The 27,819-nt window shown below is 38.9% G+C and overlaps 1 protein-coding gene across 8 annotated transcripts in view; it reads left to right on the top strand.

The window, feature by feature from the left end:
* Window positions 1-27,819, top strand: part of MITF (melanocyte inducing transcription factor) — a 302,090-nt gene that overhangs the window by 249,718 nt on the left and 24,553 nt on the right. For 6 of the 8 annotated variants that reach the window (XM_043978245.1, XM_043978243.1, XM_043978244.1 and 3 more), the window contains exons 3-5: window positions 13,897-14,124; window positions 16,039-16,122; window positions 18,360-18,455. In XM_043978245.1, coding sequence (XP_043834180.1) covers window positions 13,897-14,124; window positions 16,039-16,122; window positions 18,360-18,455 — 408 coding nt within the window. Of the gene's footprint in view, window positions 1-12,710; window positions 12,792-13,896; window positions 14,125-16,038; window positions 16,123-18,359; window positions 18,456-27,819 lie in introns of those variants that run through there. The other 2 variants (XM_043978250.1, XM_043978248.1) reach the window with 2 other exon arrangements.

Below are 27,819 nucleotides of genomic sequence, written 5' to 3'. Positions count from 1 at the left end.
GCTGCTACCCATAGATACAAACCACAAACAAATCCTGACTTGGGGTATGATTGAGGGAATAACTAACTTAAGGAAGATAGGAAATTCACATGGGGACGATGATGAAAATGCTTTAGACTTGTCTGCCTTCTCAGTCCTCTCTACAGCCCCTTTAAATGACCATTTCTGGCCAGTCCCTAGGCATTATTGTTGAATCGCTGACATGCTAGTAATAGAAATAATGAAAGCTGCCATTGAACTAATAGTCTGATGTTTCCAAAGGCTTCCTGCCTAATCTGAACTAGAAAACAATCCCATCCGGTAGATTTCTCAGGGATTCTGATCCAGGTTTTCTTATCCAGAGGTTAAGGGCCTTGCCCCAGATTACACAGCTAGTAACTGTTGGAGGCTGAATTAGAACCCAGGACTTTCTCCAAGTACAACAGTCTAACCACTGCGCAACACTGACTTTATTTCTTCAGGCTAGCTACTTGACTTTGGAGGAAAGGGGAATCAATTTTTAAAAAATAATATTGAAGTTCAGTAACTCAAAGAAAGGAATTCATCTTTGTTTATTTGTTGTTCAGTCATTTCAGTTGTTTCTGACTCTTTGTGAACCCATTTGGGGTTTTGTTGGCAAAGATACTGGAGTGGTTTGCCGTTTCCTTCTCCAGCTCATTTTACAGATGAGGAAACTGAGGCAAAGAGATTTAAGTGACTTGCCCAGGGTCACACAGCTACTAAGTGTCTGGGACCGGATTTAAACTCAGGAATGTGAGTCTTCTTGATTCCAAGCTGTTTATTAGGGGTGTGTGTGTGTGTGTGTGTGTGTGTGTGTGTGTGTGTGTGTATAATTGTATATATGTGTGTGTGTGTGTATATATATATATATATATATATATATATCTGCCACCTAGCTGTTTATTAGGTATATGTATACACACACACATATACATATGTATGTATATGTGTGTGTATATATATATATTTTATTTTATTTTATTGTGGGGCAGTGAGGGTTAAATGACTTGCTCAGAGTCACATAGCTAGTAAGTGTCAATTGTCTGAGGCCAGATTTGAACTCAGGTCCTCCTGAATACAGGGCCACCTAGCTGCCCCCCATATGTATATATATTTTAAAATGCATCCAATGTGAAGTTGCTATTAAAACCTTTTTTTTTTTAACCACTTGGACAAAATTTTGAAAGTTCCTCCTTTTAGATAGATTTTGAGGTAATTCTCTTCCAAATAGTATACTGAGATGGCAACTGAACTAGAATTAGGTAAGCTTAGAATGTTAAATGAGATTGCTACTAATTTTATAGATTAATAACAGGGATATTCAATGTGTTATTTTATGCCTAGTAACTACTACATACATGATTTCTACATAAAGAACTTGTGCCTTAAATTGGTCTTTCCACCTGGCCTGGCCTGGAGCAAAACTCATAAGCAGAGAATGGGATTGAAACTCCTATCTATCTACCCGGGAAATTCATAATTGGAGAAGCCCCCAGAGCCCCTAGGCAGTCCAACCTGTTTACAAAAAACAACAAGTGGTCATTTAGACCCCAAACCTTCCCATGCCAGCAGCAGAACTTAAGAGAGCAGTAATTATTAGGAAATGTTTCCTTGCATCAAGCCTATATTTGCATCTTTGCCATTTCCACTCAAAGCTCCTTCTTCACCCTGAGGTGAACGAATTCCATCCCCTTTCCACATGACAGTCTTTCCACTACCTGAAGGCACCTCTCCCAGACCATAAAGCCCCATTTTTTTCATATGAAATGGACTTAAGGCATTTCCTAATCTTAGTGGTCAACAGCATTATTTTTTAATATTTTTACTTCCTGTTATATTGACATAGTCCTAAATTTTTATAAAACAAAACCAACACCAATCATTGAAAGGACACCCTACCACATTTAAGTCCTTGGTCATTTCAGGGGTTGTCTTCTAGTAGTTTGTTTTTTGCTTTTCTCCAAATTCTTGCAAAAAAAACAACTCCAGTTTCTATTAGTGAATATTACATTGAAATTTCCTTACATCAAAATTAGTTTTATCTATTCAACTGGACAGATACCTGCTTTGTATAGAGTACTATCTATGCTAAATATTGGGGGAAATACATAGTTTCCATCAGACATGGTTCTTGCCTTCACTGAGCTTACAGTTGAGACAGAGCATACGGCTTCTACACAAATAGCTCTGATCTAGGGGCAGCTAAGTGGCGCAGTGGATAAAACACTGGCCCTGGATTTAGGAGGACCTGAGTTCAAATGCGGCCTCAGACACTTGACATTTACTAGCTATGTGACAAGTCACTTAACCCCCATTGCCCTGCAAAAAACAAAAAACAAAAGACAAAAGAAACCAACCCAAAACCCAATAAAACAAACAAACAAAATAACCAAATAGCTCTGATCCAATGGAAAAATGAGTGCTGTGTGAGGGTCACAGTCCATTACCAATGGATGGAGGGCTTTTCCAAGAAGATAACAGTCAGTTTGCACATAAAACATGTATGCACATTCAACATTTTATCCATTAGAAAGCAGATTTCCCTACATGAAAGAGAGAGGGAGGGCATCTCAAGCAAAGGGAATGAGGTAGATCAGGGCATGGATGTCTGTGAATGATACTAAAGAGACTAGGAATAATCCAGTTCAGCTGAAGTATATTAAAAAAAACACAGCCCACACGCAGAGGGTAATTGTATAAAATAAAGCTAGAAATGGAAGGTGGCAGGAGCTTGGGGAAGGCCCTATAGCCAAGTATAGGAGTGAGAATCTTATGGGTATACAATAGGTGACCATTCAAGGCTTTTAAGAACTAGAATGAAATGACATGCATAGGGCATATGAAAGATGGTTTGGAACAGTTAAAACTCTATTAGGCTATTGCAGTAGTATAAGCAAATAATAATGTGGACCTGCAATAAGATTGGGACAGTGAGAATAGAGAGGAGAGGAGAGGACAGTGGCAATAGAGATTTTAAATGATTTTTAACCCTATTTTTATTGCTACAATTTCATATCACCTGCATTTTTGGCCCTCTCCTCTCCCCAGTAAGGATAAGGATTTGTAGGGATAGGGATTGGACTCTTGGGTCCCAGAGATTGGATTTTAGGTCTAACCACATCCTCTGACCATAACAATAAGAGCCCGAGTTGCCTAGGGTCAACAGGCAGTATGTGTCAGAGACTTGACTTAGACCTAATTCCTTCTGCCTTTGAGTCTGGCTCTCGAACGCCTATACCACACTGCTTCTCTTATACGAAATGATTTTAAAAGAAATTTTAAAAAATAGTTCAGCATAACTAATCTGCCCTTCAGCTGGGTTTGACAATATATGGAGTATTCCACACATGTTCCCTACCCCTTCTCTTCCAAGAGGGTGAGAGGTACATTTTTCTCAGCTCATTCCAGAGCTATGGAAAGGTTTTTTAGATTAAAAAAAGAATTTGGGTATGTTTGTCGCCAGAGGGGAAATATCCACAAGGGCTTGGGGGTGGGGTGGAGTGGGGTGGAGGATGATGATACTTCAGAGAGAGAGAACGATGGGTGGAGGAATATCTGGGAAAAGGGTCATCATTTATTTGACATTTCTAATCTTTTCTTCAAGTATCCCTTACATTTGAATATATTTCTAATTTAGGTGACTGTCCCTTAGGACAGGAATAGTACCTTTGTTGTCAGCATTTTTATTAATATTTCTTGTGATCTAAACTTTGTTTAAAGATCATTTTTTAAAAGAGAGAAAAGAAAGCCAAACCCTCCCAAGAACTTGTTTTCTGGGCTTGTAGCTTCTAAGTTGGCACAAATGTCGGATAAATTCAACCCCACTAGGCTAGTTTCAACTTTAGTAAGATAACGCAAATTTATATTTTGGCATGGATTCACCCATTTAAATAATGGGGACAAACCTGTGCCCAAGGAGTTTCAGAAAGTCTACTCTTAAACTCTTTTAAAAATTGTCCTAAAAATGAGAATTTACAATGAAATATGACATGAATGGAGGGGCAGCATAGCTTAGTGGATAGGGAATGGTCTTGGTCACAGGAGTCACTCAAGGCACGCCCTGTCTCAGACACAAAAGAGCTTTGGGATCATGGATCATTCACCTCATCTCTCAGTGCCCCAAAACAATGCTCTTAAGACTGAATGACACAGGCAGCTAGGTGGTGCAGTGGATAAAGCACCGGCCCTGGATTCAGAAGGATCTGAGTTCAAATCTAGCCTCAGATACTTGACACTTACTAGCTGTGTGACTCTGAGAAAGTCACTTAACCCTCATTCCATGCCACACCCCCCAAATGGAAGTTTTCATACTGCAAGTTCCCTTTGTTGATGAAAGCACAATTCCAGATAAAAAATTATATTAATGATGAAAACTAACAGTTAAAGTGTTTGTAGCAATTGTACTTGTAGTCACCTTTCCCCAACATCTACCTCACAAGGCTACACAGGTCTGAAGACAAAGATAGCAACTTTATCAACTGAAAACTATTTTAAAAGTGCATCACAGAAGACAAATCATATGCAGAAATTAGACTTTTTTCATTTATCACTTTAATCTACCAGTGGTATCAAAAAAACCAACAGTAGCATCAGACCAAAGATTTTTCCATGACTGCCTGGTGACAGGCAAGATTACATTATCTATAGCTACTGTTGCTTTTCTTTTTAAATGAAATGTATTCTGAGATCTTCTTGGAATGGAAAAGACTTGAAATTGACAAATTGACCTAACAACACTCCCTGGCAAGTTTCAGGTGCTACAGTGAAGATGGTATCCATTCCAGATATGAATCCGGAAAGACAAATGAGAGAGAGAGAGAGAGAGAGAGAGAGAGAGAGAGAGAGAGAGAGAGAGAGAGAGAGAGAGAGAGAGACAGACAGACAGATAGAGACAGACAGACAGACAGACAGAGAGGGACCAAGACAGAGAGAGACCGAGAGAGACTGAAAGAGACTGAGATAGACAGAGACAGAGAGAAACTGAATAAAAAGAGAAGTTTCATCAAGACCTAGCCTCTATGTTTTTTTGATCAAGAAATTTGTAGCCAATGTGATGACTATGTTAATATTGTGGTCTGCCAAGTCAGATGCAAGCCAGTAGGCAAATTTGCCTTTTTTGTTCAAATTACGATTCAGAAACTTTGTCTTTAAGAAAATGAGAAGAGACTGTTTAAAGTGATTGGTATGGTTATATAGAGAACTCATCAACCCACTGAGATTAAAGTTTAGAAGATGGAAGTAAGAAGTGTAACAATGAATGAATCCTACAGCATGATGTGATTCTGCCACACTATCAAGAATACAAAATTCATGAACAAGGTGAAGCTTGCAATTAATGCTTGACTGTGAAAGGCAACAATAATATTTAGGCAACAACAACAAAAATTTAACCTGCTTCAGGATCAAGAGGAATACTAGAGAAAGTAGAGGATTGTTATGGATCAGTACTTCAGCCTCCAATGTTTTTGAGATTTCATCAACGTAAATACTCCTTCCCATGAGGAGAATTCCAGACACATTAATGTTTAGGTATCCTGGACTACTTTTGTCCATATTCTCCCAGAAATCTAGATTTAATTCCACCCAAATTCTAGAAGGAATTATTTAAGGAATATTTGTTTTAATTGATAGGCTCACTGATCATATAGATTTATGTTTTGTTTTGTTTTGTTTTGGTTTTTTTTGCAGGGAAATGAGGGTTAAGTGACTTGCCCAGGGTCACACAGCTAGTAAGTGTCAAGTGTCTGAAGCCGAATTTGAATTCAGGTCTTCCTGAATCCAGGGCCTGTGCTTTATCCACTGTGCCAACTAGCTGTCCTGATAATATAGATTTAGAGTTAGAAGAGATATTACAGATCATTGAGCATCTCCTCCCTCCAATTTTGCAGATGCAGAGACTGAGGCACAGAGAATTTAAGTGGCCTGCCCAGAGTCACATAGCTAGTAAATGTCTAGGGTAGGATTTGAACCCAGTTCCTCTTCACTTCAATTCCACTACTCTATCAGTATTCCCAGTCAGTCAGACTATGCCTTTCAAGAATAACCCATTCCAGATTTCCCTCCCTCCCTCCTTCCCTTCCTTCCTTCCTTCCTTCCTTTTTTTCCTTCTTCTTCTTCTTCTTCTTCTTCTTCTTCTTCTTCTTCTTCTTCTTCTTCTTCTTCTTCTTCTTCTTCTCCTCCTTCTTCTCCTTCTCCTTCTCCTTCTCCTTCTCCTTCTCCTTCTCCTTCTCCTTCTCCTTCTCTTTCTCTTTCTCTTTCTCTTTCTCTTTCTCCTTCTCCTTCTCCTTCTCCTTCTCCTTCTCCTCCTCCTCCTCCTCCTCCTCCTCCTCCTCCTCCTCCTCCTCCTCCTCCTCCTCCTCCTCCTCCTCCTCCTTCTGGGGAGGGAGGCTGGTAGAGTCATCAATGTAATATATATGGATTTTGACAAGACAATGGATATGGCATTGGACAATAGCACACCCACTTAGGTGGGCTCAGAACATAACCAGATCTAAAGAGTGGGGATCGATAGCAATCTTGGAGAGGAATTTAATAAAATACTACAGTGTTCTCTTCTTGGCCTTGTTTTGTTCAGCAGTTTTTGGTCTATGACTTGCATTAAGATGGCATGCTTATTCATTTTATGAATCCCATGAATGCAAGACGGATAGCTAAGAAATTGGACGATAGAATAAAGACGTAAAAAGATCCAACAAGCTCGTGCTATGGGCTGAGTTTAATAAGATAGTATTTAATATCTATAGGTCAATCTCTAAACATTGGTTCAAAAATGTCAACTATATGAGTAGAGGAGCGAGGAGACGTGAATTCTCAATAGATCCTGTGAAAAGACCCTAGAGTTTTATTGTAGTACAAACTCAATCCAAATGATGTTACTGCCAGAAAATTCTAATGTGATTTCTCTCCCCTGCCCCCTTCTCATGGCCTGTATTTTCACTGGTATGGGGGACTCCTAGTATTGAAATCTCTCCATTGATCTAGATCATCCACTCATCTGTAACTTAACAACTATAGAGAGTTGAGCTGGTCATTGAAAAGTTGTCCATGGTCACACAGTTAATAGGTATGAAGTAGGTTTAACTTAAGATGAACACAAAAATCATCAGGAGCTTTTAGTGGACTGCAAGCTTCATATGAGACCTCAGTGTGCTGCAGTAGCCTGAAAAAGCTAATGTGATTTTTGGCTTTACTCAGAAGGGAATAGTTTCCAAGATTGGGAGGGGGTAGATAATCCCACCAAAATTTGCCCTCATCAGACCTTATCTGGAGTTGTATTTAGTTTTGGGTAACATGGTTTATGGGCAAGTAGGGGGTGCAGTGGATAGTGCTCTGGGCCCAGCGTCAGGAAGACTCATCTTCCTGAGTTAAAATCTGTCCTCAGACACTTACTAGTTTTGTGACCTTGGACAAGTCACTTAACCCTGTTCACTTCAGTTTCCTCATCTGTAAAATGAGCTGGAGGAGGAAAAGGCAAACCACTCCAGTATCTTTGCCAAGAAAACCCCAAATGGGGTCATGAAAAGTCAGAAACAACTGAAAATCAAGAAGAAGAAGGAGAAGAAGAAGAAGAAGAAGAAGAAGAAGAAGAAGAAGAAGAAGAAGAAGGAGAAGAAGGAGAAGAAGGAGAAGAAGGAGAAGAAGGAGAAGAAGGAGAAGAAGGAGAAGAAGGAGAAGAAGGAGAAGAAGGAGAAGAAGGAGAAGAAGGAGAAGAAGAAGAAGAAGAAGAAGAAGAAGAAGAAGAAGAAGAAGAAGAAGAAGAAGAAGAAGAAGCAGCAGCAGCAGCAGCAGCAGCATGGTTTAAGAAGGACATTGATAAAATAGAATTCTGAGAGGAGGGCAAGTAGGATGGTGAAGGCCTTTGAGTCCATTTTCCAGAAGTACGGGTTATTGGAACTAGGCATATTTATCCTGGAGAAGAGAAGATTCAAGAAGTACGAGAGTTGTCTCCAAGTATTTGAACAGCAGGAGAAAGAACCAAACTTATTTTGTTTGGTTTTAGAGGGAAATGGCAAGTAAGTCACAGACACCATGTCAGGAACACCTTCCTAATAGTTGGAGATGTCCATAACTGGAATGGACCACCTTGGGAAGTGGTGGTTCTCCCTCATTAGTGGTTACCAGTCAGAGGCTGGAGGGCCACTTTTCAGGTATGTCATGGTATGGATTCCTTCTGTGTATAGATGGGACTAGATCCCTGAGGTCTGTTCCAGTTGCCAAATTCTGTGATTCCATTTCTGACTCCAGGAACATCTCTCTCCACCATACCTCATTGCCCCTCTAATGGTAGAGTTAATAGATCTGTAGAAGTCCGGATCAAGGGAAATAGTTATCTGCTGTACTTAGTCCTTGTCAAGATTTCAACAGTGGGGGGCAGCTAGGTGGTGCAGTAGATAAAGCACTGGCCCTGGATTCAGGAAGACCTGTGTTTAAATCCAGCCTCAGACACTTGACACTTAGTAGCTGTGTGACCCTGGGCAAGTCACTTAACCCTCATTGCCCCAACAACAAAAAAAAAAAGAGCTGAGAAAAAAACAAAAATAAAAAAAAGATTTCAACAGTGGTGGTGTGTTCATATTGAATTCTGGGCACCTTATTTTAATAATAACACTGGAATGATAACATTGGCACATGTCCAGAAGAGATTGACACAGTTGGTGATGGACTTGAAAGTATACTGTATAAGAATCACCTGATAGAATTTGGGATGTTCAACTTCAAGGAGCTAAGACGTAGAGAGTCTATGATTGACGTTTTCAGATATTCGAAGGATCAGCTGTGGAAGAAGGGTCTGCCTTGTCTTATTGAGACCCAGAAGAGATGACTGGGTAAAAGCTGCTGAAAGGAAGATTAGATCCTTACAAGAACCTTTTGAGGCAGGCAGGACAGGTCAGGGATGTTGGACTCTATGTGAAATTCCCTCTTAGATAACACAACTGTTACACAGCAAAATGAAGTGCCTTGTCCAGTTTAATAAAGGGGATTGCCCCTCTTCATCTGACTCATAGCCTGAGAGTAACTGCAAACCCTTCCCCTTCCCTTTTCCATTTCAGAGCTTTTTGAGAAGCAGCCTGGATAAATTTGCTTCACCTAGTCTAGCTGACCCAGAAAAAGAGAGCAAATAGAGTAGAATTGCCTCTCCAAATCCTGACAGACTCATTGGGAGGTGCTGACATGAGTTGAAGACCCACTGGCCACATGTCTATATATGAAAGAGCCTGTGGACACACTATGAGCTGGCCTGCAGGGAGAAACAGACTCATTTGAGTGATTCTAGAAAGAGGCATCCTTAGGGCCTGTTGAAGAGACCCTTTGTGGGGAGAGGAGGCTGTTAGCTCATAGAGACTGAAGATAATCTGGTCCCAGATGTGTGAATAAACTGCATAACACTCTTAGATAAGGCTGCAGTGTAAGCCTTCTACGAAGTAGCTGCTCAATAGTTTGAGAGGAGTTATCTGCTAGAGAAGTACCAAGCATTGTGGATTGTTGAAACCAAGGCTGTGGGGCAGCTGTGGGGCAGCTGTGGGGAGAGGACCCAGCCCATGTAGGAAGAGTATAGGACAGTGACAGCTTCCAGAAGATCTGTAACTCCTGCTGGATACAGAGGGCAATGACAGCAGAACTGGTGAGTGCATACAACAGTGTAAATCCCCAGGAGATTGTTGCCTGCATAGCATTCTGATGTGGAGTTGAAGTCTGATCTTTCCACTTCCTGGGGCTCCACCCAGTGCATTATTTTAAGTTATAGAGATCGGACATGACTTTAGAGGAACATGTTTGTTCTTCATCCTTTGTTCTCGAAGAGGACCAATGACATCAAGAGGGTGACGTCTTGACTTGAAAGTGAATTGGATTTAAGTGAGGGAGAGCTATGCAAAGGCATCAGCCTCATTCTCTCCCACAGAGTCATCAGAGTCCAGTAGCAAGACATAGGTCAGGGCCACTGGAGATTTCCCAGAACGCAGTGGGAGACCTTGGCCTTTTTAAGCTAAGGTCTTTTGCAGGTTTCTGTTTGCCTTAGGCAACACCCATTCAGTGATTAAAGGCTAGGTAAGAACTGAGGCAAAAGATGGCTTCTTGGGGGCAGGTAGGAGGTGCAGTGGATAAAGCACCAGCCCTGGATTCAGGAGTACCTGAGTTCAAATATGGCCTCAGACACTTGACACTTACTGGCTGTGTGAGCCTGGGCAAGTCACTTAACCCACATTGCCCTGCAAAAAAAAAAAAAAAAAAGATGGCTTCTTTTGCCTTCCCAAAAGAATCACTCTGGGAGGGGAAGACTTAGAGGAAGGTAGCCCAGTGGATGTGGGGTTTTCTGGCTCTCTGTGTGCTCAGATGTAAGTTCTTTCAGTGCTATTCAGTTTGTAAAACCCCATTCTATGCTTTAAAGCTTTGTGTATCCATGTACCCCTAAGGGAAACTCCTGGCTGGTATAAGATACTGAAGTTTCCACTATCTCCCTGGCTGGGGGCAGCAAGGCAGGGAAAAGATGTGAGGAAGGAAATAAGCATTTATTAAGCATTTGATGTATGCCAGACACTGCTAAGGACTTTACAAGTAATATCTCATTAGAGAGAAATCAGAGGAACCCAAAGTTTACCTTAGCATAAGGGTTACATCCACAAAGTGTTGGCTATATAGCCAATGTGTGGATACAATGGCTTATCTGACTTTTATCCAAGAATGAGGGGAGGGAGGTCCTCTTGTCCTTCCCTGTTCTTGCCACTGCACCATCTTGTCCCTCAGAGAACCACTTTACCACATCAAGCAAGCCATAATGGACAGAACGCTTGGCTTGACTTGGAACAGGAATAATGGGTTCAAATCCACCTCAGACACTTCGAAGCTTATTTAACCCTAGGCAAATCACTTCATCTCTTTGGCCCACAGTTTCCTCATCCGTAAGATGAGGAGGGTGGACCCGATGACCTCCAAGGTCCCTTCCGGTTCCAAATTTATGCATCTAAGACTCTTCAAAGTCAGATGGTGACTTTTGATCTTAAAAAGAAACTTTTATTCAAGACCACAGAGATGAATTGACTTGAGAATGTCGTTTGAAAAAAGGCATCAAACATGTGGAATAACTTCATTTTCTGCCTCATCCCTTAAACCTCTCGCACACAATGAACAGAAATGAACAGAAATGTAGAGTACAGCCTGCTTGGGGTAGTTAGACTCCCCAAAAAGACTATTTTGAAAAGGAGTGTGACTTGATGACCACCCCGATGGAGACACTGCAATCCAAAGCTACTACCCTCCCTCAGTGTAGTGAAGACCTCACCTACTGTCCCAGATAGTGAAGGAGCTGTTCCTTGACTTGTGAAAATGCAAAATTCTGATTCATTAAAGAATAAGGATCTGCCAGTGAATTAACGTTTATTTTTAAATGTGTAGCTTGACTTTTTTTTTTAAGTGCAATAGTAAAATAAGCACATTACAAACATTGCCCTCATTTTATGTTTATTTTAGAAATGTCTATTGTCCTCATCATTAGCATGTCTGGACCCTTTATAAAACTTAAAATATTTCTGTGAACGTCTGCGTGCAGTCCAGTCCACTCATCTAAATATTTTAATAATCTGGACCCCTACCCCCAAGAACTCTGTTCTGCAGGTATCTCTTTTTGGCATGTGTTGTCCTGAGCCCGATCAACATAAGAAATGAGCGAAGCTCAAGATTTTACAGTTAAAAGATTTCTTTCCCCCCCTCCCCCTGCCCACTGTTTTAACAGTGAGCACCAGGCATTTGTGTATTCAATTCAACAAACATTTATGAAATAAACATACTGTCCCTTAAAATGAATCAGCTCCAGCTAAGCATAGGTGGTGTGTATCAGATATGATTGGTCTTGTTCTGGGAACTATACTAGAGAAGAGGATTCGGGGGTGGTTTCCAGTGCTTCCTGATTTGGGGCTAAATCAAAGCCATGTTGTAACTGCTTCTTTTTGGGAAGCAAGGGGTACGGGGTGGTAATACTCCACTTGGATTTTGCAAGTGTTGGTATTTCAGTGTGTGAGGAAATGGAATTTTTAAAAAATTTCCAATCAAATTAAATATTTACAAAGGTTTCCCATGGCCTCTTTGATTCTATTAGGCTGCTTCCCTCCCCGCTGCCCCTCTCTCTGTAAATTTAAAGTGTCTGGCTCGATATATATCTCCTTTCCAGCTATAAAGAAAGATACAGGCTGAGGTTGGGATGTATCACTAGAACACAGAAGTTCATCAGAGACCCATATAGGGTCTTCATGGCTGAGCCATGGACAGATGGATGGAAATCTTCACACATTACGAGCTTTTAGGCACTGTCTGTTTTCCAAAGTGAGCATACAACTCTTAACCTTATTGCTGAAAGAGAAATACCATTGTCTATTAATACTGCTGGAACTAAAGATGAATAGTGAATTGGCCTTGATCTGACTGTCCGTCTGACTTTGATAGCCCATCACTTAAAAGGTTCTTTTATATTAACGAAGAAACATGACGTCAAGCCGGGGGAAAAAATTTAATATCAATATTTAGTACTAAACTGCAGTGCTTCCCAAAAAAAGCCCCTTGTGTGAACAGTTTCTTTACACGCATAACTAATTAGCTTAGGTTATTATAAGCTGAGCCTCTGCAATGAAGTTTCCTGTGGAGTGTCTCAGGGTACCTTGTTTATAGTGTCTTCCCTATATCAGTCTTCAGCTTGGAATTACCGAAAGTGGGGTATACATTTTCATTCTGTTTCCCTGGCTTGCATTGGGACCATAGAATACGTTGTTATGCTGGAAATGCTAGAATATAATCATTACCAGGTGAGCCTTTTAAAAATGATATATCTGTCACCGTTCATATTTAGAATAGAATATAAATTACGGGGAGTAGAAATACTCTTTCATTCTATGAAGGAGCTTCACTATCCTCAATAACTAGAGTGGTTTGGGCATTTTAACACTATTAATTGTTTAGTGTGATAACAGATAGATGGTCTGTGCATTTTTTAAATCTGTAAATTAAATGTTTTTCCTGTGGTAATACTCAGTTCTTTATATCAGTAGGTCTAACAGCTACTATGGATGAGCTGCATTTATAAAGGGGAAAAAGTGACTTAAAAGTTATTTTTTATTTTAAAGCAGTTTTAAAAATCTTGTTAAATGTTTAAAAAGGCAAGGAAAAAACCATACCCCAGACCAAATATCTTTATTCCTTATTTGGTACCAGAGCATTTAGAACACTTGCAGGGGAATGTTTTTCATTTTAAAGAACCTGCTTAGATGTTGGGACTACCTTTTCAGTTAAGTTCTGTCTTAATTAAAATGTTGAGTAATCATGTTCACTTGAAAGTGGAAGAAGTAATTTGCCCTGGTTGATTTAATCAAGGGAATGTTTCTGTTTGTTTGTGAGCACTGCCTTGCTCTTGGTTTCTTAAACAGACACTTTAAAAAAACATTCTGTGGGGAAAGTCGAGTGAAATTGATCCATATTTTCTGTTTTCAGTTAAAATCTTTAAAAAGGAAAACAAATAAAATCATTCTTTGGGTTGGGCTCTCCCTTGCCCTCTTCCCCTGTTTAGTTGTAATTGGTGATTTAAAAAATCTGGACAGAGGTGAAGGAATCTCAAGAAATATACCATTATATAGGCCATGGTATTGTCAATGACTTTAAATTTCAGTAATGCTATCATTTGCTATGTCTCCAAGAAGAAACATTTGCTCTCAAAGGAAAAAAAAAATAGCATATTCTATGAATGAATAGGGGTTTATCATGAAAAAGAAATTGATGTTAAAAATACATGTATGATTTTCAAACAATTTCTGTTGCCTCACTTAAAAAAATGGGGGTGGGGGAGAGGGAACAGCCCCCAACCATTCATGAATAATGACTTGCTGTTTTTGTCCCTTCTCCTGTGTCTTTATTCAGGTTCAGACCCATCTAGAAAACCCCACCAAGTACCACATTCAGCAAGCCCAAAGGCAGCAGGTAAAGCAGTACCTTTCTACTACTTTAGCCAATAAACATGCCAACCAAGCCCTGAGCTTGCCTTGTCCAAACCAGCCTGGGGATCATGTCATGCCACCTGGACCTGGGAGCAGCGCACCCAACAGCCCCATGGCTATGCTCACTCTTAACTCCAACTGTGAAAAAGAGGTAATTGACATCTCATCTCCTCTCCTCTCCTCTTTTCTTAAAGACCACAAATCTGTGTAGCATCTTCTCAATGCATTTAATGCTAAAGTCCCTTCTTGTGCTACCTAGCAGTTTCACTGTTGCTGCTGGCAAAGATACTTTTGTAGCTGTGTGACCCTAGACGAATCATGTAATCTGTAAAGCAGAGGAAAAAATAGCACACCTACCTCACAGGACTGTTGAGATGATCACGTAATGTAATCTTTGTACTGTGCTTGGTATAGAGACTGTACGTAATCAGTGCTTGTTGATTGATGTCGAGCAATTTGTTAACTGCAAAGTGCCATGGAATTGGAAGTTGTTGTTGTTATTATTATTATTATTATTATCATTTGTTATAATTTATTACTATTATTCTTACTATTACTATTATTACTGACACCTTTCTTGAATGCCCAATATGAAGTACCGCTTTTCCCTAGATCAGGGATTCTTAACCTAGTGCTGAAGAACCTGTTTTTGTTTTCTTTTTAAAAAATATTTTGATAATGATTTCAATTTGATTCATTTTCTTTGTATCCTATGTATTTTGTGCATTTCAAAGCATGATCCTGAGAAGGCATCCATAAGTGTCACCACTCTGCCAACGGGGTCCGCCACCCACAGGTTAAGATCCCTGCCCTAGAAAATGTTAAACAAATCATAGCCCTGTTCTAAGTGGAATGTGGCATCCGAATGTCCTCTCTCAGATTGTTTGCACTTCTGACTTATGCTCTGTTTTTCTCAATATAACAACTAAAGCCTTTCAGCATCCAGAGCAGTGAAAATGATAGAGAGAGAGAGAGAGAGAGAGAGAGAGAGAGAGAGAGAGAGAGAGAGAGAGAGAGAGAGAAGGTGGAGACAAGGAAGCAAATCTAAAAAAAGGTGTGGGGCAGGCGGTGAGAAGTCCCACTTTTTGTGAACGTCTGGAATATTATTTTTGCTTCCCACTGAAAGGGAAAAAAAAAAGTCAAAGAACTTGGTGTTTGAGAGGATTCAAACTATATCACTGATAGGATTTTTTAAAAAGAAAAATGCTAGCTAAAATAGATTCCATAAAATTACAGAATATCAAGATTCTGGAGTTAGAAGAGAGCTACATAGCCACTGACACCAAGAATTCTCTCTGTAACACAGGCCAATTGGCAAGTGGGCAGCAAGCTATTGCTTGGAGATAATTTTGTTCAAATACCGAGTACCTCCTGAGACATCCTATTCGATTTTAGAATATCTTTAATTTTAGGAAGTTCTTTTTTTCCCCAATACTAATTTTATTATAATTTCCACATTTTATAGTTTTCTAAACATGAAAATGTGCCACTTTCCTTTCTAAGGTGTAGTCTGAATTGGACAAAAAACAAAAACAAAAACCAACCCGAAGACCTATCTTTTAATTTCATTATTACATTAGACTTTGTTCCTCCTAAAAATAGTTCCTTTGTGTGTATGGTGGAGAGTTTTGGCTGGGTTGGTAGTAGGGGGGAGATTGTGATTTGACCTGTTTATTCTAATGAGTTATACATATTATAATAATGGGGATCCTACTTTTTTCCTGCAAAATCTCTGTATAACTTCCATTCCCTCCTCTCCCAGAATTTCAGTTGATTTTTACTTTTCTAAGAATTCTCACTTTTGCCTTCACCCTTCATTTCTCTTCTTTATATTATTTTGATATACTACCCAAGGGATTGTTTACAAAAGATACTAAATTCATTTCCTCGCTTCCTAAGTTAGTGAATAAAAAAGTAGCTGTCCCTTCATTTTGAGGCTGCCAAACTTAGAGTTTATATGAAACTTAGTTCAACCCGTTGCGGTGTTTTCCACCGCTTACATGTTTGTGTGTGACACCGAGAAAAGAATTGGCAAATCTCTGTTTTGTTTTTTATGTCTTTACAGGGGTTTTATAAGTTTGAAGAACAGAACAGGGCGGAGAGTGAATGCCCAAATATGAACACGCATTCTCGAGCGTCATGCATGCAGGTACTGAATGACTAGCAGCCAGAGGATGTAACACTCTCTAATGAGGATCTATATTTGTTGCTGATCACACCTTCCTGATGACTTAAGGATTTTTTTTTTCCCCATTGATTTTTTTTTTTTTTAAGTGAGCAACAGGAACTTTTAAGTAGCCTTTTTTTTCCAGGGCAGTGAGGTTTAAATGACTTGGCCAAGGTCACACAGCTAGTAAGTGTCAAGTGCCTGAGGCTGGATTTGAACTCAGGTCCTCCCGACTCCAGGGCCAGTGCTTTATCCACTGTGCCACCTAGCTAGGAACTTTTTTTTAACTTTCTCCATAGCATCCTGTGATTAAATGATAGGGAAATGAAACTGGAGGCCTTTTTTTGTTTGTTTGCTTTAGTTGTTTAAAATAATTCTGATAGGCTTAGAAGACATTTTTAATGAAATAAATATAGTGATCCTTTCAAAAACTGTAGAGTACATGGCCTAGAAATTTATCAAGTTGTTATTCCCTGAGAAGGTTGGTAAATTAAGAGGTGTTGATCATATTTGAATTTCTTAAACCAGACTTCTCCCAAGACAGGACAAAATGCAAGAGAAGCATCATAGACTAGTTCTGACAATACATTCCTTGTCTATTGCTATGCTAAAAAAAAAGGTTATCATTTTGAAAAGCCTGCAGGAAATATAGTCCAAGAAGGGAAATAATGATAGGGATAGACTGGACTTATGATTTCATTGTGTTAGGAAGCTCCGAATAAACCTTAAAGGGAGGAAAGTCCCTTTATCAATCAATACAGGTTGACTCCTTATATTGTTATTTAGAACACTGAGACGTTAAGTGACTTTTTTAGGACCATGTAGCTAATAAAGTCAGAGGAAAGACTTGAATTCAGGTCTTCCTAGCTTCATGCTCACTTTTTATCCATTATACCCTGCTGTCTCTCATATCATAACAATGACATAACTATCCCAACCACAACAACTAGCTAACATCTCTATGGCACATTGAAGTTTGAATTATCTATACTATATTATTTGAAATCAACATATTAACTATTGGTCTCAGTGGAGAAAAAAATCCCCCAGACCTTTGTCATGAGCAAAAAAGAGCAAGGTGGAGTAAATAGAAATAGAGAAAAAAACAAGTAGAAGGGAGAGAAGAATGTCATGAGAAGTCCCCTGATTTCAGTCTAACAAAACTATAAGTCTTTAAGACACACACACACACACACACACACACACACACACATATACACACACAGAGTTGAGCATATGCACTCATGGAGAAGGTCACTTTCTATTCACTGGATGTTTACCGAGAAATGTTTGCACAGACTTGTATTTGTGACTGCTGCAATGCCCATGTAATCACTGTTGTTTATTATCATCATAACTGATGTTTTGGTACTTCAGGAATAAAATTGATCTAGTGGGAATGTCAGCTCTCCAACAGTAATGATAACCTCGTCCTGATGTAATCCCCTGAGAATACAAAGAACTTTTGGCAGCTGTGCAAGAATAAATTGTTATTTTACAAGTCACTGGGAGAGCCCTTCCACAGGCTCAATACTGGAAAAGTTTTTGGGGCTGCTCCTTGGCACACAGGCAGTAGTGGGCCAGGATGTCCCCAAGGATGCCAAGGATGATTGCCATCTGCATTTTTCCTGTTCCCAGGAGGAGGGAGGATGCTATAGCTCTTAGTCACTGGGGAGAAAAAGGAAGTGGCAGATATCATTCAAGAGGATTTCCTAGTGTTAATGAGAGGCAGTGTGACAGAGTGGGTAATGGTAAGAGGACCTAGATTCTGGTCCTTTCTCCGATACATTCTATCTGTGTTCATTTATCTCTTGGTGCTCCAAGAAACTCTCTAAGACTGTAATCCACAGATAACTTGCCAATCTGCATTAAAGGAGGGAATTGTCATCATAATCACTAGAGATGTATATACCTTAAGGTTTCCAGAGCTCCCTGTATGTGTGTTTGCCTATGATCTGCATGGCTGAGGATTCCAAACTCCACTTGCTTCTCCCCATACCCACCCCCATCACCATGACAGCAAGAAAATAAAGTATCTTTCACTTTACTTTCTTTTGGGGGGGAGGGGAAAGAAAGTAATTTTTTCAAAATTCATTAAAGATTTGTTAGAGGCTTTGAATCATGCCTTGAAAAAAAAGAAAGCAGAAGAAGAATCATGTGGTAGTTTGCTCATTTTTTTTTTTTGCTTATTTATATCTCTAATTACTCTTTCCCAACAGATGGATGATGTAATTGATGACATAATTAGCCTTGAATCAAGCTATAATGAAGAAATCCTAGGCCTGATGGATCCAGCATTGCAAATGGCCAATACGGTATTAATCTTCATTATTTTATAAAGATTCATGGGTTGCTGCTACCAAAAGCCACATCCTTTTCTTTTACTTTTTGAAAATACACTAGAATTCTTGTCTTGGGAATTGTGTGGTTAACAAAATGGGGTACTGTCCTATGATCACTTAGTAGATGACTTTTGACATTGGCATAATGAATTTCATAGAAAAGAAGGTTGCAATCAAAAAGGTCATGACTAGACTCTGTTGTCTGTCTGGCCCAAGTCTATTACTTAGGTGCATGATGGTCTCTTAGATGTGTCCAACCTCTCAAGCCACTTGGAAACCATTTATTGTATTATAGCAGCAACATCAAGAGATGCATGAGATATTAATGTTTAAAATAATGTGTAACATACTTCCTTAGGATCTTAATTTACTATTTATCTAGAAGTGATCTAGAGGTGAGGGAGAAGAGCATTATTGTTCAACAATTTAAAATCTTAATCGCTCTTCAGAAGTCATATGTTTGGTTGTATTTAGGAGCAAAGAGTGGGCTTTGCAAAAAGATAAATGTTTACTTGATATGGGAAAAAACTTTTAATATCAAAAAGTAGAATGAACTGCTTCAGTAGTTAGGAAACTCCAACCAGTGGTGTGCTGGGGGCCAGTTCACACCAGTTTAAGAGAGTTGGTTGTAAAATTTTTAGTGTTAGCATTTACCTCTTGGAAATTTGCAAATGTTACAAATCAGGGCTTGATTTATTGTTCTGTTAATTGTCTGACATGTAAGAAAGTTATAGGGGCGGGGGGTGGGGGGGTGGAACACAATGCAGAGTAAACCTTAAAGTATATCCTGTGTTTTCAAAGACTCAACTGTTATACACTGACTAGCGTACCCTTGGCTCCACTTCATTGGAAGGCTTCAAATGGAGTGATCGTGTCGTGAGTTCTGAAAGCCTTTCCTCAGAAGGCTTCAAATGGAGGTTGAATTACCACTTATCCAGTGCAGATGGATTGTTTGCTTGTTTTTTGGAAGTGTGTGTGTGTGGGGATTCTTTTTCATGTACTAGGTGGCACCTGAGATCCCTTCAGCAGTGAAATTTTGTGATTCTCTGGTTCCCATGGGTTAAGCTTATCCCTTTAAAAGTTATACATGAGTTTCATTATCCAGTTTTCCTTAATGGCTGTGCCATGAGACTGTATTGTATTTAAAAATAGGTACTTCCAAAAATAAATCCCCTTAGTGTGCTAGACAGAATTTTTACTCACTTCTACAATATAGTGATTTCACAATATAATATAATGAGATACTCTCCTTTCCCAGCCTATCTTGGTCCTCTCTGCTTATGACCCAGCTTGTCAAGCACTTCTTTTATGCTTTATTCTTTTCTTTGCTCAAGGCCACAACTCTTCCAGCTTGGAAATCTCAGTTGTATTCTTTTTAAACATTTTAGTTTTAGTGATATCTTTAGTTTGTAGACCACCTCATTTCTAGATACATTTTTACCCCTTCACTGCTGAGAGGGCTATTCCTTATAACAAAAATTCAAAAAAAGAAAAAGAAAAAAAGAAAAGACAAGAAAAAGAAAAATGTTCAGCAAAACTAGTTAAGACATCAGTTGTACCTGTTAGTATATGTCAGTCAGTCAATCAACAGCATTTTTAAAGTTCATACTATGTGCTTGACAGGTGGATAAGAGTTGTGGGGTTACAAAGAAAGGGAAAAAAAAAACAGTTCTTGTTCTCAAGAAGGTTACATTCTAATGGCAGAGATAATATGCAAATAACCATGTGCATACAGAATAGATGGTTGGTTGGTTGGATTTTGTCCTTTGTTCTGGAAGAGGAACAAAATGACATCTCTGTGTTGGAGTCAAGTTACAGTGTGTCCTTTTGGAGAACAAAATAGATAACATGCATGTGGAAGGCAGTCTTAGAGGAAGACACTATGCAATGTCCCATACTCATCAAACCTCACCTCTGTCAAGAGGGGAAGCAATCCAGGCTTGAGCAGTATAATTAGACAATTGTTTTTGTTTGTTTTTTTCTTCTGTTTATATCATTGTCACAATGATGTACATTGTTTCTCTGCTATGCTTCCTTCCCTCTTCATCAGTTCGGATGAGTTTTCCATTGCTTCCCTGAAGTCTTTATCTTGTCCATTTCTTATATTCTTTTAATATCGATCACTTTCATGTACCATATAAGTTGTCTTCTTTTAACCATATCTCTCCCAAAGTCAATTTTTTAAGAGATAACAAATGTGGGCATTTAGGTGGTGCAGTAGATAAAACATCAGCCCTGGATTCAGGAGTACCTGAGTTCAAATCCAGTCTCAGACAACTGACACTTACTAGCTGTGTGACCCTGGGCAAGTCACTTAACCCTCATTGCCTCACAAAAAAATTAAAATAAAATAACAAAAACAAACCAAAAAAGAGACAACAAATGTATTCTCATTTTAAATGTGTTTTTGTTCCAGCCCCTCAAATTCTCAGCTTGCTTTTGTAACCTCCTGACTTCCACATGTAGTGATGTTTTGATAACTTTTAGTAGGGTAGCATCAAAGGTATAGGAAGGATGTTAGGGTAATTATAGATAGGGAATTCTACACTATAGAGGCATTTTATAACTCAGCCTAAAGATTTAGAATAACCTTTCAAGGCATATCGTGCAATTTCTCTAACTTGAGTTTCTAGTGTTCCCTGGATGCTTCAAATAGCAATATATCCTGAGTACCCCAAAATATCATATATGTAGACAGTCTAGTGCCATGAACAGGAGGCTGTTAGTTTATAGAAACCCAGCAGAATAATCACATTCAGAGATTTCTTTTCCAGTATGCAATAATGGCAGCAAGCTCAGAACTTCTGCAGTGGAAGACCTGCTGGACAAGAGCTCTCCCTGGGGATTTTTTGGTTACTACTGTCCCTGGGCTTGGGGGTTGGGGTGATTTCTGACAGTACAGTGCCTGGTTCCATCCTAAAAAGAGTGGTTGTGGCTTCTTTGGTTTGTCAAAATCCATTGATTTTCCATTATTACTCCCATCAGTGTCCCTCCAGGATAAAAATTAGTATCCTTAATTGACGTCTTCGCTAATAGATGAAACTTTGGTTACCACTAAGAAAGCCAAATCAAAGTATAAATTCAGATCACTTAATCTCTCCTCAGTCTCAAAAGGTTAAGAATTTTACTCCCTTTGTGAGCTTAGGTAAGGGACAAGGCCATATATATTTTTTTAAATATAGATTTTTACTGATATCATTTGTTTTTTCACATAACCAAAATTTCTCCCTGTTTCTCTCCCCTTCACTTCTCCTAGAGAGCCATTTCATAAAACAAAAAAATATTTTCTAGGAAAAAAAAAAGAAAAAGAGGGAATAATGAAAACTGATAAATATCTATATCCATCGACCTCTCACCTTTGACAAGCAATGAAATTGGGGTACCTCTTTTTTTGGAGATGACCTTGTTTTCAATCCTTTTGTAACATTCACTTTTTATTATTTCGTAATTTTGTTTTCTGTTTACATTGTGGTATTTATTGTGTATGTTACTTTCTTGGTCCTGCTTCCATTCTACATCTGATTGTGTAAATCTTTCCATGCTTCTCTATATTTAACATATTCATCTCTTCTTAAAGAGTAGTGTGTCCTCTGTACATTCATTTAGCAGCACAGTTCATTTAATCAGTCCCCGATTGTTAGTAATTATAACTTTGTTTCCAGTTCTTTGCTAGCACAAAAAGAGCTGCTATAGATAGTTTGATGTAACATAGTGACTTTCTTATCAGTGACTTCCTTGGGGTATATGCCTACTTGTGGACTCTCTGGTCAAAGGTTATGAATATTTTAGTCATTTTATATGCGTAATTCCAAAGTGATTGTCTTGAGTCATAGCTCCACCCACAAAGGTTTTGCGAGCCTATCTTCCCACAACTTCACCAACCTTGAGTATTCCCATCCTTTGTCAGTCAGCTTTGCCAATTTTCAGGATGTGAGGTGAAATCTTGGAGTTCTTTGGATTTGCGTTTTTCTTGCTATAGATGATCTGGACCATTCTTTCTTTCATGTGATTGTGAATATCTGGAAATTCTTTTGAAAACTGGTTGTTCATATCCCTTGATTACTTATCTATTGGGAAATAGTTTTTCTTCATATATCTGTTAATTGTTTCTATGTCTTAGCTACCAAACAAATATCTGAGAAATTTGATACAAAGATTTTTTTCCCTCCCATTCTAATGTTTCCCTTCTTATTTGTCTTTGGTCATCATAGTGCAGATTTCTCATTACGGATGATTTTTTTTCCCCATATAAGTATTTTATTATTTTCCAGTTACATGTAGAGATAATTTTCAACATTTGTTTTTATAAGATTTCTAGTTTAAAATTTTCCTCCCTCCTTCCCCTCCCTCCTCCCTCCCCAAGACAGCAAGCAATCTGATATAGGTTACATATAATGATGATTTTTAAAATTTTTGATGCCCTTCATATTAAAGATCATTCCATTAAAAAAAAATTTAGAAGAGAAGCGGTTCATATGTCTTTGACAGCTAGGGGTAGGAGATGCATTCCTCACCAGTTGAGAGAGGTAATTATTAAAAAGAAAATAGAAAATATTGATTCAATATAGCAGAAAAGCTTCTTCACAGAACTATTGGCCCTTGTGTAAGAAGGAAAACAGCCCAATTTGGAAGCCATTTCCTTTGCCTCCAAAATCTGCACTTTGTCAGCCTTGGGTTGTTGGCCCCTTCCATCCTCTTCACCCCCTTGAAACTCCAGTGCTGAATTGACTCAGAAGACTTGGGTCTCGGGTTCAAATTCTGGCCCTGCCACTTACTACTCTCTCCCTGTTTGACTTTGGATGAGTCATGTAACCTCTATGGACCCCAGCTTCTCAATTATAAAATAAGTGGGATTTTGAGTTGATGTCTCCTAAGTTCCCTTCCCTCTCAAAATCTATGATCCTGTGAACTATTAGGTCTTTATGTTTGTTTCTTTCCCTAAATGAAAGCCTCGGCTTAGGTTGGGCTTTTAATTTCTCTGTTTAGCTTGCTTGCTTTTGAGTGAACTCTCTGTCTCTGCCTCCCTTCTCTCTTCCTCTCCATCTCTCTGTCTCTGTGTTCCTCTCCCTCTTCCACCCCCCCCCCCCCATCTCTCTGTCTCTCTATGTCCTTCTCTCTTTCTGTCCCTCCCCAAACCTCCCTCTACCTCTCCCCTCTCTGTCTCTAACTTTCTTTCTGTTCCTCCCCAAACCATTCCCTCTCCTTTTCTCTTGACATCTCTGTCACTACCTATCTCTTCCTCCTTCCTTTCCTTTCACTCTCCCTTCCTTCCTTCCTTCCTTCCTTTCTCTCTCTCTCTCTCTCTCTCTCTCTCTCTCTCTCTCTCTCTCTCTCTCTCTCTTTCTCTTTCTTCATCTTTTTTTTTTCAATAGAAGGTAGAAGAACACTAAGAGAGGAAACTGTCCTTAGGGAGTTACAGTCTCGAAATAACCATTCTGAGAGCACAACAAGGCCACTGTTGTACCATTACAAACAAAGCATAAAAGTCCCAGTTTACTTGTGGTAACAGTGCCCGATTGATATCCCGAGCAGGGGACCTCCATAGAAAGCAAAGGCTAACATTTAGCAGTGATCACTTACTTGAAAAAACATTCATTTGGGTGCAGCAGGCCCTCTAAAGACCTCGCTTCAAACCAAGTTGGGGATGTAGATAAACGAGCTTCTTTCCTTGGTGTGTGTCCTTTTAGACCATTGTCTTTATAATCCCACTGTGCTGGTGGGTTTTGATCCAATCAGAGACATGATTCGTCCATTGCATAAGATAGCAGAAAGGGTAGTACGTGAACAAAAAATCCACATTCACAAAGAGTAATGACAATAGCTAACATTTACATAACACAATAATGTTTGACAAGTGCTTCGTGTGTCTTATCTCATTCTATCCTCACAACAACCCTCTGTTATAACCCCCATTTTACAGATGAGAACACTGAGGCCAAGAAGGGTTAAGGGATGTGTCTAGATAAGAGTCCCAGGCAGGATTCAAATCCAGGGCATCCTGGTTCCATTCCTTTATCCTCTGTGCCACCTGGCTTCAATAGGACTTTGTTTTTCTCCATTCCCACCCCAACAACACAAGTAGACAGACATAAAAAACAAACAAACAAAAACACAGTGCAAACTGGTAAGCAATATTTACTACTTTATTGGGAGGGGTGTATTTTATTGATCTTTGTGTTCATTACAGCATAGTTCTTTATCCCATCTATCCCCCTTCCCTGCTTAAAACGGAATGGTTATGCAAAGTTACCCAACAAAGCAAACATGTTTGACAGAGCAGGAAAGAGTTCATACCCGCAGTTAAAAAGCCTATTTTAAACATCAGTTCGGTATGAGGCACTGTACTAGGCACTAGGGAAACAGAAAGAAATTAAATGGTGCCTACTCTTTCAAGAAACAGAAAATATGTTTTGTCATTTGTTCTACAAGACCAAGATCGGTCATCTAAGTTAATTTGAGGAAACATTTGTAACCTAGAATGATCCAAATGCTGGTTTAGCTCCTGTAAATTGGATTTTGACAAAATTGTTGAATTCCTAATTTGAGAGCAAGATTACCCTACCCAACCTCTCTTTTTCAGTAGACTTGTATAAAGATGGCCATTGATACAAATGGCGCAAGGACATACAAGGGTATCGGTAGCCTCCTTGGACCTTAAGCATCCACCTTAGCTATCCTGTTTCTTTTTGATCTTAGAGTTTAGATTGAATTGCAGGCAAAGAAATAGACTTCTTGATGGCAGACCCTCTGAAAAGTCAGTTGTAGTCTTCATCATCATCATCGTCCTCCAACTCTTATACAAGAATGAAATCTAAGGACGTTGTCATCTCTTCCTCCTCCTTCTTATTTTGGTTCTTCTAGACTTTGGCTTTCATCCTTGTAAGAAATCCCCTGCATTGATGTTAATCAGGCCCCCACCTGTGACTAACAGACTTCAAAAATTGCTTGCAGGCAATGTGAGGGTGATTAACTTGGCTAGGATCACACAGAGGTCAGATTTGAACTCAGATCTTCCTGATTACAAGTCCTTAGCTGACTTTAGATGCAAGGTTTTATATTAGCCTCTTGTTTGAACAATTTATTGCCATATAAATAAATAGATGACACGTCCTTGTCCTTGAGCTCAGAATTGACTAGTAGCAGTGATAGAGACTTACAAACTTTCATAAAGGTCCGTTTTGCCAGATTGACTTAACCTCAGTGCATATCACAGATGCTGAAGTGGGAACACATCTGCTCAATCATGCCCTGCCCATCAAAGGCCTCAGTGCTGAGAACTTCCTTCATCCCTTATTGGCCCAGCTGACCCTCATTGGAACCTACTTTTGGAAGAAGAGAGAAGGAGCTTTGGAAATTGGAAAAAGAGATACCAGATGTTGTTGCTGATTTTCAGATGGCCAGCTCCATATTCTTATGGATGTCTGAATTTAAAAATTCAAACTTATTTAGCAAATTTTAGCAAAGAGGTCAGAACTAACAGTGCTAGGTCAAAGTTGATTCTGAGAAAGCATCCTGTGTGAAATGAGAGTCATTTAATGGAAGGACTGCAGACAAAGAGCAGAGGGGTAGTTTATATCTTTGTGTTCTTAATTTTCTCCAAGTCCTTTAGCCAAAGTATGCTAAATTGGGTAGGTATATTAAAAATATATACATACACACATATATATATGTGTGTGTATGACAGTGACAGAAACATATACCCTAGTGAAGCTTTATTTTTTACTTTCTAAATTTCTTTTATTTTTAATTTATGGAATAAAGTAAACATTTCATGACATAGTATAATAAAAAGCTTTGAAAAAATTAAAGCAGGATATGAAAAAAGGCATTGGAAAGGAGATTAATTCATTCCCTGTATAAAGAATGTCTGAGTGAGTCTTAGCCTATTTTTCTAGGTTCTAGGAGAGCATGGTATTCTGTGTATAGCCTTCTTCACCATACTCTATTAAATGAGCTGGTATATTAAATGTTTTAAAAAATAATTTTTATATCTTTCGTTTGACTAAATTAAAAAAATTTTTTCCCATAATGCTCCTTCACCCCTCCCAAAGAACCATCCTATTAACAAATGAAAAACATAAATTTAAAAAATTTCAAGAGAAAAAAATCATGAGCAAACTGATCAATTCACTAAAAAACAAAACAAAACATCTGCAAGGTTCCTTTCACACTCATGCACTTGCTGTGGGTGGGGGGGGTATGGTTCTCATATCTCTACTTTAGGTCAATGTTTTTTCTGTGTAATTTCACAACTTTTATTTTCGATTACTTTGTGGTAGTTCTTTACACTTTCCCCTATTGTCATAGCGTTTATTATTTTCCTGGCTCTGTGTATTCCCCTTTGCATCATTTTATTTCAGTCTATGTTTTCTCTGTGTTCACCTTCATCATTTCTTATAGCACAGTAATTATTATATTCATATATCAGTATTTGTTTAATCATTTTTCCATTTGATGAGCATCTAATTTTGTTTCTGATTCTTTGGTGCCATTAAAAGTGATGCTCCAATTATTTGGGGCTCTGTCGAGACTTTCTTTTTATCAATGACCTTCTTAGAATAAAAGTCTAGTAGTGGAATCTGGACATGGACATTTCAGTCACCTTATTTGCAGAATTCTAATAAATGGTACAGAGCAGCTAGATGGCACAGTGGATGTCGTGTGCCAGGCCTGAAGTCAGGAACACCTGATTTTAAATCCGGCCCCAGATACTTGCTAGCTGTGTGACCCTGGGCAAGTCATTTAACCCTGATTACCTTGGTTCCTTATCTATAAAATGAGCTGGAGCATGAAATGGCAAACTGCTCCAGTATCTCTGCCAAGAAAACCCCAAATGGGGTCACGAAGAGTCAGACACGACTGAAATGACCAAACACAATGAATGGTTGTTCTAACTCACTGCTCCACCAATAATACATTATTGTGTCCATTTTCCCGAAACCTCTCCAACATTGTCGATTCCTATGCTTTGTCATCTTTGCCTGTTTGCAGGGCATGAGGTGAAGCCTCAGGTTGTTTTGATTTTCATTCCACTTATTAGTGACTTGGAACAATCATTCTTATGGGTTATTGGTTTGTAATTCTTTTGAGAACTGCTTGTTTATATCCTTTGACCCCTTATCTGTTGGGGAGTAGCTTTTGGCCATATATTTTTATCATTATGATATATATGTACAAAATTTTTACTATATGTGTCTACATATATACACATACTTACACAATGTAAATATATGTTTGTATACATACATATATCATGTATAAATTATTTTATTATATTTTATATTTACACTACATTTTATTATATATGTGCATATAATAAATTCCACACATTAGTTAT

This window comes from Dromiciops gliroides, chromosome 1, assembly GCF_019393635.1.
Source record: "Dromiciops gliroides isolate mDroGli1 chromosome 1, mDroGli1.pri, whole genome shotgun sequence".
NCBI lineage: Eukaryota > Metazoa > Chordata > Mammalia > Microbiotheria > Microbiotheriidae > Dromiciops > Dromiciops gliroides.
Note: the sequence above shows the minus strand (reverse complement) of the source record. Positions and strands in the feature narration are given on the sequence as shown.